The sequence below is a fragment of the Aedes aegypti genome, chromosome 3 (assembly GCF_002204515.2).
Source record: "Aedes aegypti strain LVP_AGWG chromosome 3, AaegL5.0 Primary Assembly, whole genome shotgun sequence".
NCBI classification, from domain to species: Eukaryota; Metazoa; Arthropoda; class Insecta; order Diptera; family Culicidae; genus Aedes; species Aedes aegypti.
The window spans coordinates 267,376,717-267,390,227 of NC_035109.1; the positions used below are offsets into that span (position 1 = coordinate 267,376,717).

The 13,511-nt window shown below is 37.0% G+C and overlaps 1 protein-coding gene across 2 annotated transcripts in view; it reads left to right on the forward strand.

Moving 5' to 3' along the window:
* LOC5579652 (ALK tyrosine kinase receptor) overlaps nucleotides 1–13,511 on the forward strand; it is a 119,192-nt gene that overhangs the window by 88,176 nt on the left and 17,505 nt on the right. For both annotated transcript variants that reach the window (XM_021853768.1, XM_021853767.1), the window contains exon 3: nucleotides 1,270–1,878. In XM_021853768.1, coding sequence (XP_021709460.1) covers nucleotides 1,270–1,878 — 609 coding nt within the window. The remainder of the gene's footprint in view (nucleotides 1–1,269; nucleotides 1,879–13,511) is intronic.

Here is a 13,511-nt window from a genome sequence, read left to right on the forward strand (position 1 = left end):
CTTTAATACATATCGTGCGACGATTCATTTTTCATGTCTCGTGCTAATTAGGGCTATTGTAGACCTTAAATTGATATTTGACTACAGTGGCCAATTTTGGGACCACCGGAATTTCCGGGAGGAACTTGTCGTTGGGGACATTTATGTTTCTACACCAAAACATATCATGCGACGGCTCATTTTTTATGTCTGGTAGTGCACAGGGTAACGGTAGACTCAATGTGTATATTTTACTATTGTGACCACTTTTGAGACCTTCGGATGTCCCCGAGTGAACCTGTAATTGGAGAAAATTGGAATGGAACTCCAATAAATATCATGAGATGGCTCATTCTTCATGAATAGGTTAACTATAGACTGAAAATGGATATTACGCCTGATTCTACCTTTATTGTCATGAATAGGACAACAATAGACTGAGAAAGCATGTTTTATTTAAGTGACCACTTTTGGGACCACCGGAGGTTCACGAGGAAACCTGTCATTAGGAACAATTGTGTTTTAACGCTAAAACAGATCGTGTGACGTCTCTTTCTCTATGCCTTGTTATGAATAGAGTAACTGTAAGCTCAAAGTGTTTATTTGACTATGGTGGCCACTTTAAACTTTTTTTAAGTGGGCATCGTAGCCGTGCGGCTAGTGTCACCAAGGCATTTAGCCGCATCGTGCAAAGGAGTGTGGGTTCGATTCCCGCCTCAACCAGGATCTTTGCTGTATCGGTGGCATCATCCAGATTTTTGCACTGGAGGGAGAATGGTTTCTTCAGCCAGACAGCTCAATTCGACCTCATCGCCAGGCAATTATGTGTTAACTGCTTATGAGCTGTGCCATTTAGATTGACATCATTCATTAAGACTAGAATCATTAACCCGATCCTAGCTATTCCGTTTTAAGATCTACTCGTCTGCGCGCAATGGGATAACTTCTACGGGCCTCACATTGACTTCAGGACTTTGGCGTAATTTATATCCCCCGTCTTGATAACAAGGTCCTCGCCTTTGTCTTTCACTTCACTATCTTCAGTTTCGGCGTTTTCTTGGTCGAAAGTTTTGAATTTCTTCATGGATGTTCAATAAACAAATGCAACAATATTTAGTTTTCATAATAAAAAAAAGAAGAGTAATAAAAATAATCCGCTTAAACCAAACGAAGTATTTAAACATAACATGCATTAACACAAGGTTCATTTTCATTCCGAAAAACATTTCCACATGATTCAATGATTTTCTGGTGGTGGCATAACCTAATGAAATACTCATCTCTTTTCAGCACTACCCGCACCAGCAGCCGACCGCGCTGGAAATAGACAACATGCTCGGAGTGATGTGCAACTTCGAATCCGAGTGCGCCTGGAAGGCGGACGAAACGAACCCCAACAGCTTCCAGGTGGTGACCGGTGCGAACCTCACAGCATCGAATCGAACCGGTATGATGCCGGGTCCAAGTTCGGACATTCTCGGCGATGCCAATGGTCACTTTTTGCATCTTCGGTTGACGTCGAACAGCACCCAGCACATACTGACCTCGCCGATGTTCGGAGCAACCCGGGAACACTGCTACCTGGAAATGATGACCCATCAGAGTTCGATGGGTCATGGGACTTTGCGGATAGTGATCGAGACCAGTGGTAACCAGGATCCGTCTTGGGTGCCAGCCGAAGTTTTCGGCAACGATTTGAGCAAGTGGCAGCGAACCACGTTCCGGATCGATCGGATATCGAAGGATTTTCAGATTCTGTTCGAAGTTGTGCCCAATCGACTCGGTGGACGAGCGAGGGGACATGTCAGTATTGACAACCTAAAGCTGGTCAACTGTTTCCCGGATGCTTTGAGTACGAAAAACTGCAGCGAATCGCAAGTGCAGTGCACTTCGCGGAAGGTAAGTTCAACACATTCTTCGTTTGTAATCTGCGGGGATAAAAGTGTAATCATGTCATGCTATGGTGAAGGTAAATTTATTAGAGTTACTTGTATTATTTGGTGAAGGTATACTCCCATGTAACCAAAGCTCGGCTTCCCAAGGTAAACCACACTTTCAAGTTCCAAAACTTCCGTACGGAACTACCTATTTATTTATTTATTTTTCTCTTTTTTTACGCTGCTAGCGCTCAAGCATCGAGTAGCATTTTTAGCTTTTTAGGTTAAGTGTTCCTCGAATCATACATGAGAGACCACTTTGTTTGGTCAACGTAGACCTGTTACTACAGTAGTGAGGACAACTTAGGCTGATACAAATATTAAATTTCTTTTATGTCCGAGACCACTTGGAAGCCACGAGGGGGGGGATAAAAATAAATCAGGAACAAAAAAATAAAAATGAAAAAAAAAGTTATTTTTTTGAATTTTTTTTTAATGATGGTTGTTAAACTGTTTTTAATCGTCTTCTGGTTCATTATTTTACTTGTTTTCTACTTTGTAAATTGAAAAAACCAAACTGATGTCAAAAATATGATGAATCTTTTTTTTTCTCCCCTTCAAAATTTTCGGATTTTCGAAGGGGGGGGGGTGACATAAAAGAAAATTAATATTTGTATCAGCCTTATTACCGGATTATTGGCAGGGCCAGCAGCAGGAACACTTAGTCGATACTAAATACTTGTATTTTAAACAAAAATTTCATTTATAGATTTCATTTATAGAATTTACCAATGCTTTCTTCAAGAATTCCACCAAAAAATCCTCCAAAGATTTATTCAATAATTTCTACTGTGAAACTTCAAGAATTACATATTCTTTCGGGATTCTTTTCCTACGATTCAACAAGGAAGTCATCTAAAAATTATTAAAGAGATTGCTCACGAGATCCCTTTCAAGGAATTACATTCTACCAAAATTTTATCCTCTTCAAAATTTTCCAGTTATTCTTCTAGGATTTCCCTAAAAAAATCCTCGACAGATTCCTTCAGAAAATCCTTCAGAAATTAATTCAAACATTCTTCCAGGGATTCATTATTTTCTCTAGGCAATCCTTCAAAAATTCCTACAGAAATACATGCATAGAACGGCTACAGGGATTCCACAAGAAATACTGCAAAATAATTTACCAAAACTTTCTCCACGGGATTCCGCCAGGAAATACTTTATATATTCTGCATGTAATTTTTTGAGAGGTTCCTCCAGGTCATCCTCCGAGAGTTCTTCTAGGGAATCTACAATGAATTCTTTTATAAACTCCTGCAGTGTTTCCTTCAAAGATTCTTTCTGGAAGAGACTCAACGAGGTTTTCGTCCTGGGATTTCTTTGGGAATTATTGAAAGAGTTCGTCAGAAATTCCATCGAGGATTCCGGAAGGAATTTATCAATCAATTCCTTCCAGTATTTCTTGCAGGAATTCAAACAAGGAATCCACCAAGTATTACATTAGAGAATTCTTGAGAAATTCCTTCAGAGATATATTTAAATCATCCAGATATATTAAGGAATTTCTCCAGCAATATCTTTGGTAACTCCTCCAAGAAATTCTCAAGAAATTGCTCCATGGATTTTACCAGAAATTTAAAAAAAAAAAAAATCTTCCAGGGATTCAACCTGGAGGCATGTAGAGAAATGCTTTGTTTAATCCTCTGAGTAAATACCAGTAAAATCCCTGGAGGAATATTCTTTTGGAATTTTGTAGAAGTTTCCAGGTAGATTTTCTCGCGGAAATATTGGTGTTTTTCAGAAAAAAAAACTTATGAATTCTTTGGAAACTTTTAAGTTAATTTCATGGAAGAATTTTTGATAACCCTGAATAAATCCTAAGAAGGGAAATCTTAGTAAAACTTTTGAAGTTTTTTTCTGGTAGAACTTCTGGCAAAACCCTCGGGTTGATTTTTCTGGTGGAAATTCTGGCGAAACTCTGGTAATATTCCCAGCGTTAACCCTGGACGAACTCCTGGTGAAATTCCTTAAAAAACTCATCGCTCGAAAAATTACTGGTGAAATAATTAGAGAAACTGATGAAATCTCCACCGGATGAATAAATGGTGGAATCTTCATTGGAAATTGTGATTGAATCCCTTGAAAAATTCGTTATGGGACCCTTGGGAAACATCCTGACGGAATCATTAGAGGATTTTTTTTTCAGAATGTTCTAAAAAAAAACATCTGGGGGATTTTTTGAATTCCCGCTAAAATCACCGGAAAAATATTGGTAGAGTTTCTGGAAGAGTTTCTAGAGGAATGAGAATTTCAGATAAAATCCTTGGAAACCTCTGATTGAATCCTTAGAGAAATCCCTGAAGGATTTATGTGGTGGGTTTTTAGTTGGAATCCTTAGAGGAAATCCAACCAGAATTTCTTGAGGAATTCCTGATGGAATTACTAAGAAATTTTTTTGAAGAATCCCCTAAGGAGTTCCTTTTTTGAATCCCAGGAGGAACTACTGATAGTCATTGGAGGATATATTGATGGAATCGCTAATTACTGATGAAGTCCTTATCAGAAATTTCGAATAAACCTCTGGAGGAATTCTAGATAACCCACAAGAATTCCCTAAGATTCCTCGAGAAATACTTTGAAAAATTCTGGGAGAATTCCCTTGAGGAATTCCGGGATTAACTCCTCAATGAATTTCAGGAGGAATCCCTTGAATTCATCAAGGGGAGGAATTCTTTGAAAAAAATCTGGAAGGAATCTCTTGGGGAATTCCAGTTGCGAAATCTGTATAAGAAATTTATGATAAAATCCCTGGAGAAATTCCTGATAACTCTCGAGAATCCTTGGCATTCTCAAGAAATTCCGAGTGGAGTCCCTCGAAGAAAACCCCTGGAAGAAAATTCTGAGAAAATTTTTAGTAAATTCTGGGAGAAATCCGTAGTATATAGCCAGGTGGGACCTAGAATAACCCTAGAAGAATTCCTGGAGGAACCTTCAGAAGAATTCCGTATAGAATCGTTGACAGAGCTTCTGATGAAATCTCAGAAGGTGTTCATGTTGGAATCCCAGAAGAATTTCATAATGAAATCTTAAAAGTATTCCTAATGGAATCCATGCAAGAATTTCTGATTGTATAGAAGAACTCATAGAGACATTTAGGAATAGCACACTACACTAGCCAGCAACTGCGCTGGCTGAGGTTTCTATTGAGTGGGCTTCCAACGCAGTTGCTGGCTAGTGTAGTGTGCTATTCCTATGCCTAAAAAACAATGCGCTCTCGGGCTAGGCATTGGATATATATAGAAAGCGTTGTGTTTGGATGGGCATCTAATTCTTCCGAAAGAGGTTCACTTTGCGAAAAAGGACCACGTGATTATTGAGCTGAAATCGAATTCAGGATAACTTCTGCGTTCATGAGTCCTAACAAGAGATCAGGGAGTCGTGAGTTCGATTCTCACTGAGAAGACGTGTAACTTTTTCGCAAATCTTCACACCAATTTGTCCATCTAATCCAATTGCAAATTATATGTAAGGTTTAGCTTTTCGGTAAGTTCGGTAGTTGTTAAGCTTTTGATATTCAAACAAATTTTCAGGCCAGCCATGTTGTATGCTGTACCAATATGGACTAGCTATTGTATTACCAGGAAGAAAGCTCTGCAGAGAATTCAAAATAAAATTTTGAAAATGATTCTGAAGCTTCCTCCCTGGTATAGTACCAATGAGTTACATTGAATATCCAATGTAGAAACATTGGAACAAATGTCAAATAAAATAATTAAAAATTTCAGGCAAAAATCGTTACAATCTTCTGTTGCCACGATTAATGCGTTATATGTTTAGGTTCAGTTAGGTTAAGTATATTCAACGCGTTTTTTTTTTCTCTTATAAGCAGGTGAAATCAACTCACCTGTAAAAAATCTGAACTGCTACGGCAAATGAAATGTAATATGTTGTTAACATACTGTTCATAAAATCTTAAATTTGTTTTGCCAAATTAGGATGATAGTGTTGTCTAATAACACAGAATACCTAGATATAAGAAATGAATGTAATGTTTGGAATGATACTAATAAAGAAATTAAAAAAAAATAAAGGAATTATCGATAAAATCCATGAAGGAATGTTGGTAGAAATCCTACAGTAATTCCTGCAGCATCAACTGGAGGAATTCCTGGTGAAATTCCTGATGAAATCCTTGTAAAAATTCCTGATACAATCCTTGGAGGAATTCCTTGTTGAACTTTTGATGGAATCACAAATAGAACAGCTGGTAGGTTTGCTAAAGAAATAGGTCAAAGATTGTGGGAAAGGTTAGTAAAATGAGCATGAGCATGATTGATCGCCCGCAGATGCTACTCCGTTATTGCAAGAACAGCTGTACTTACACAGGGAACCAACAGACACTACTCGTGATCAGTAGCATCCTCAATGTGTAAGTACTGGTGCTCTCATTATTATAACAAACAATAACGGCGCCGGCTGCGTCCGAATGCAGGTCAATTTGGGGATGGGAGGGAAATGTTGACGTGTTACTTGCTTTATAGAAGCCGAGGAGTCCTCTGCACTTCCACAAGTAGACACAGGGAGTTTGGATATGGGTAAGGGTTGGGTAAAGGATTCGTTTTGGTAAACTATAAGTATATAATTTGAAATTATTGCGCCCAACCGGATTCGCGATATTACTCGATAAACGCATTGAACGCCGAACAAGTGTTTGTCGCCCGCCCCCACAGGAGCAAGTGACAAGATCAAAGGATCAAACACTACTAACGCGATCCGCGATACTATTCCACCGTGGTACGCGAACGACGCGTGACATGTTTGATCCTGCCCCCGTCGCTCGCCCTCGCAAGAGCAAGCAACCAGGTCGAAGGATCAAACAATACTCTGTGGGAAAGGTTAGTAAAATATATAGAAACAACTCAAGAGCGCACATTTGCTTGATCACCATGACGTCAACGCTGTGTAAATTCACGTATTTTGATTTGCAACCCATCTGCATCGGCCGTTCATGGGACGCCGAAGGATCCCTACAGACCGTACGATCAGTTCGTCAAACATTTGGCTCCGCTTTCCGGTGGTTTGAGCTAAATCAAACTTGTTTGATTTTGGCCAACCGATTCGCCAACGGTCAAGCCGGTTTTACAAACTGTTAAATTGGTTCGTCAAGCAGCATAATACACGGTCAAACATAGCACCAACATGATCACCATCCTGGGGACGGAGTCAATGTTTGTCAAACGGTCTGAGTCGTTGGGCAGCATTGCTCAATTGTCTATCGAGTTCGAACCGACAGACTTGTTAAATGTTTTTTAGAAACGTTTCCACAACGCTTTTCTTATCAGTGTGAATATTATCGGCAGCCTTATTCTCTTCGGCACCTTTCTCAAAAGAACTGCAGGCAAATCTGTTCGGCAGTTCCAAATCAGTCGCATTTTCAGGTGTATTCATTTGAATTGATGCCATCTCGGATGAAATTGTTTGTTCAGTTTCGAAAATATCGTCAGCGGGAAGCTGATAGAACAAATAATCATCTGAATTTCATTTTCATTGGTACGTTTTAATAGAAGAAAACTGTGTATTTGGTGATTGAAATTTGATTGCCGATAATGTTCAAATGGTGTCATTTTCATTTCATTTACTGCCGTGAATCGCAAGTCAGTCCTATTTGTTAAAAGTAGGTATTGAGAAAATGGACTGCAGTGAAGTTTTCAAACTCGATTTTCATACGAATATTCAAAAACTTGCAGGGGATTGGAACATATTCAGATCTTAATGAAACTTTCACAGTTTGCTTTTTACTACGATATCTTTCGGTGAAAAATATAAAGATGATCAAACCACGGGTAATTTTTGTGTTACACTGTACAGAGATCTGTAGTGGGACTAACATGCGGTTACTTTTCATTATGAGACAATTTGGCTTGCTGTTTTTTCCTATATTTTTCCGAACAAATCATATTATCTCATTAGTGCAGCCGAAATAGCATTGGAAGATGTGTTGAAAACTGAACTCAACTCAATTTTGACGAAAATGCAGATGGGACTGACTTACGATTCACGGCAATTTATTTTAGTTTAAAAAAATACGATACAATAATTTGAACATATCCTACTGAACTATTGTTCTTTTAAAAATGTTGTTATATATCGACTCTATGACACTACCCCGAACGCCACTACCCCGAATTCCACTACCCCGAAAGCCATTACCCCGAATGGGTCATTACCCCGAACGCCACTACCCCGAATGCATAAAATTTCGAGACTTATTCTAGTATGAGTGTGGGGAGAAAATTGTACGATTCCTTATGAGTACTCAACGAATTTGGCTCAACAATATATTTTTCAAATATTAGCAGATAAAAAAGCAGCTACTTTTGACGTTGGATAACGTCTTACGGCAACATACTGGGGTACAATTTCGAAAAACGAAAAATCGCTCGCGTCACAAAAAGTGGTTAGATTTTGACTGCTGATAACTTACTAACGCCAGCATAGATTTCTAAGATTCTTGCATCAATCGATTGGAAATCTTTCTATGAATCTACTGCAATAATAAAAACTATTGATTTTCATGGCTAAACTATTGATTGATTGGTAAATGTCGAGGCATGTCTTATTTTCCATAGAAAAGCACATTTTTCTTGCTGTTATAAGGTTTTGACGTTTTGAAGTTTACATGTACCGTAATTTTGGGTGAAATTGATCATTTTTCATAGTTTTTCTTGTCTGTTTTCAATAATGTTGGAAATGCCAAACAACTGAATGCACGGTCAGCCTCTGCACACGAACGACGGTCAGCCTCTTTGACTCATGTGCCAAAATTGTCTAACCAATGTGTTTTTAGTACTAAAAATCATATCTTAAATAGAAAATCAGGGATCTCATTTCGGGGTGAAATTGATCACTTGTCAATGCGATTATTGTTATTTTTTGAAACGAATGAATATGACCTCCCGGAATTCCAATAATGCGATATTTAAAGAAATAATGAATAGTTAATTTCAAGAATTGCAATGAAAATGCCTAAATGTAGGCAATTTCATAAGGAAATCTCTGATATCTAACAGAAATAGCATTATTTCAACCGTATGAGCTAATTGGTACGAGTTTAGAAGACGAAATCGGGCTCGGGGATATATTTTAAGCATCCTTACAAACTTTAAGTTTTAACCTGAGAGTATCAACTTGTCAAACAAAAAGCTAAAAATAATCAGCAACAGTTTTTATTGATGTTTTGATTTGATAAGAAATTGTCGATCGAATCGAAATACGCACACGGAGAAAACTGCAAAAATGCTACCGCCGCTCGACCCGAACGACGGAAACCTAGGTTAAACCTAGTTTGCCATTTATCTCCTAAATCCTAATCATCCAAAATTATAAATGATAAATAAATGAATTAATCAATTAATAGTAATAGATGAAACGTCTCTGGTTGAAACTCTTTTACGTCGAATTGCATCCCTGAAAAGGGCCGTTTTGTTTGAAATTGTGCTGCAATTCAATTTAAGCGCGTTCTGCACGGATACGACGAGTCAGCTGGATGTCCTTCGGCATGATGCTGACAAGCTTAACGTAGATCGCACACAGATATCAACCTGTCAAACAAACCGATCAGTTAGGCCACACTCGCTTCATGCAGGACCATGACGGCCGGGCTCTGGAATCGCAGATTTGCCTCTACATTTTTTCGGATACCACGACGACGTAGAAGAAGTTCTTCATGGTGCGGAACTTCTGCGAGTATCAAGAGGAGATCATGCCAATCATTGTGACTGGCAATTTTAACATCGATTTGAGCAAAGAGGAGAACATGGAGTTCGCGGACTTCATGGAGAAGTACCTAAACCTCAAACTGACTTTGGAACCCACTTAAGCAACCAATCTTAGTGGATCATGCGTGGGCCTAACGGTCAACCGCAATATTTGTTTGGAGAGCAAGAGTTACCGCTCATGCTTCTTCTTTCTTCGACCGTTTCTATCGGTGTTGAAGTGTTAACCGAAACAACTAAATAATAACACACTATGTCCATAATAGGTCAGAATTGACATGAAACAATTACAGTGAAACCTCCATGAGTCGATATTGAAGGGACCATCGACTCATGGAAGTATCGAGTCATGGAATAGCGATTCTTTGGAAAGCTGCTTCTAGGGACCATCATAGTAACCATGAAATTATGTATTTAGTATGGTTCCATGAGTCGATATCGAGTCATGGAACATCGACTCATGGAGGTATCACTGTAGTATGATAATTGATTGGATTTATATCAGTAGAAATCTTTCATAAGTTCGTAACGTTATCCAACGTCAACTTGGTGGTTGTATCTCGGAAACAACCTCTTACTTTTTCAGCAAATAATTTTTACATACTAAGTTTTGTTTGGATTTGTCTTTTAATTTTGGTGAGAATCACACAGCTACATTGCAATGCTCTGAAGAATAGCCTGTTTCTAAAAGAAGGGTAAATTTATTAAGGAGAGCATAGCTATAATATGCACAACATTAGGATGTAGTAAAGTCTCTTATTGGACGTTAGTACCTACTTCCTATACTCATTTTTGTAGGAGTCGGGCTACTAGCATTAAGGTATTCTTAAAGATTTTGTTTCGTAAACGATGGTAAAGAGATAGTCGTTGCAAGTAGTTCTATGGAACCCGCTTAAAGACCAACCTGATAGACAACCGTTCCGCTATAACAAGAAAACGTTAATATACTTGTACATGTTAGAAAAACGGCGGCCTTTGATTGCCGGTACGGTAAAAACTTTTGTTGGTTTGTGGGATCATCAATTTGAATTTCGATGAGATAATCACAAACAAATTTTTTTTTATTTAAGATAATGAAGAAATTTTGATGGCAGAAAAGTGGTAAGAAAATCCATAAGAGACCTGTCTGTTTTAATACAAGAAGATAAACGAAAGGGAAAATTTCTGATAATAATTATAGCAGGATTGACTTGAGTGAACGCCTTCAGGATATATTCCTTGAAAAAAAAGCTGTTCTATATGGAAATATTAGTGACTAGCTTATCCAACGAAAATTTGGAAGAACAGCCTATTTAAGAAAGAAGGGCAAATTTCTGGTGAAATGATTGCAGCTATGACGTGAATGATCACTGTAACAACGTAATTCTATGGTACAACCTATATCAGGCGTGACCAACCTTTTTGGCTTTTTTTCTACATAAATGTTTGGTGCGTTCGCAAGAATAGACCGATTCGAACAAAATTAGTCTCAAATGAAAGCTTGGTAGTATATTTGTCTAATCCATGCTAAAAATTTTAGATTTTCATCAACCTCTTTACTACCGATGCAATAAGTCCAAACTGTTTATTAAGTCCGGACTGATTTTTACCTTTGCTTGCATCGCTAGCGAAGAGTTTTATATAAATTTAAAATTTTTATCATGGATTAGACAGATATATTACCATGCTTTCATTTGATACTAATTTTGTTCATATCGGTCTATTCTTGCGAACGCACCAATAATTTATGTCGAAAAAGAGCCAAAAAGGTTGGGCAGGCCTGACCTGTATTCATAAGAAAGGAAAATATTTATTTAAAAACAAAATTAAAATATAAACACCACCAAGAAGTCATAATACCGGTGATCACGCAGCTGTTTAGCAAGACCATATTGATTATTATGGGTTCGAATACCTCCGGTGGCGGATCTTATACATAGAACATTTCCTTGGCGTCCATGGGCATAGAGGTACATATACCCCTTTCGGGACGGACCATATTTGAGTGATTATTTCAAAATTTACCTTATAAACTCATCATCTCGTAGAACAAAACATTCTTTATTTTGGCTATTCTATCACTCCATGAACTTTTTAGGGTCAAATTCAGACCAGCACAATTGTGCCCAAGGCGGTCGATGTGCGAAAAAAAAAATATTTTTTTTTATTTTTTTAGAAAGTTGTTTAAGTCATGCCTTTTTTAAAAATTTAATTTTTAAACCCGTATTTTTTTATTTCGTCATTAGGGTGCTCTTTCGTGAGATAGGGTGACCCAAAAATTCAGAAATAATTATGTTTTTTAATGCACATTGAAATTTAAAAAAATAATGTATTTTAATTAATGTGATTTTTTTTATAAATGGAACGAGAACAATGTACGAGAGATAAAAAATACTTCATATTCTCTCTAAGATTCAAAGCATCACGTGACGATGACGTTTATCGAGATTATTCAAGAACTAGTCTACGTCAGTGCCGGATTTTTGCTTCGGGGGCCCGGGTCAGATCTCATAAAGGGGGCCCCTTTATACAAAAATCAGCACGTTTTGGGATTCCACAATCGAATTTGAATTTGAGTTTTAAACGAGATGGTCGGTCCAAACACATGAGAAGCCCAAAATCAAAGTAGTGAAAGTGACATTGTCGTTTGTGAACTATATACATTTAAAAAATTGACTGTTTTTTACCTTTCCAAAATGTTTAAGGTGATTTTTGAGACAAAAGAGAAAAATATAATCATTCGTAGGAGATTCGCTTGTTTTTTAGCTTCAATATAATTTGTATAAGGTGAAGAATTGCTGAAAGTCTTCAAAGTCGTTTTCTCCAAAGCTCCTTTTGATTCTATTTTGTACAAGCTTCCAATTCTCTTAAGTTATTGTATTCTCTAAAAAATAAAGTATTTACAGTACTAGCAAATATAAAGTATACGAAGCTGATTAACCTGAAATTTGAACTACATGTTGAAAATAACTTCAATTAGATTAGATTTTGACAAAAATGTAAAAATTTTATTGCTTAAATATTTTGAAAACAGAAAACATGTCTTTTGCTAAATGCTCACATTTCAAAAATATTCATCTTTGAAAATTTTGTTACTTTTCTCAAAATAGTATTTTTAAATGCTTACAAAATCTTGAAAAGAAAATGATAAATTTCCTATGAATCAAATTCCAAGTTATTTATGAGATGTAGTTCAATTTTCAGATCAATCGATTCATTAGAAGCTGTTATACAGTTCCCTAAACTTGACCATTTTTGTATGAAAATCGGTCTTTTTGTACTTTATTGTTGGCAGTACTTATATTCTATTTATTATATCAAAATTTTACTCTAAGCCTTTACTGAATTCAAAGAAAACTTCATCAACAATGGAATATAAAATAGAAAAATATTTAAAAATAATGACTACCGCGTCACAAAATAATTAACTTCCTTAACTTCCCTAGTTTTTGTTAGAATTATAAACATGTTAAAATGTAAATGTTCTGATAGGAACCAGATAAACTCTTTGAATAAAGAGCAGTGCTTTACAGGTTTAGCCGTATTTTTAAGATCCTGCAAAAACGTTAAGCGCTTTTTAAAGTCAAATATTTTTTTAATACTAACTACAGAAGAATCAAATTTTGGCTTAATATTCATGATTTTTCCAATTGAGCAATCCATACTAGATTAGGTAAGGAAAAAATAAATAACTTTAGTATTGGAAAGTTGACTTTAGAATGAATGACTTTAGAAAGAACGTTAGAATTCTTTGTCCAAATGTCTAAAGAGAAAATATTGTAAAGTATTTCAAAATGTTTTTTGTTCTTAATTTTGACTCCTCGGGGGGCCCCCTTCATCGGGGGGCCCGGGGCATTTGCCCTCTTGGCACCCCTCCAAATCCGGGCCTGGTCTACGT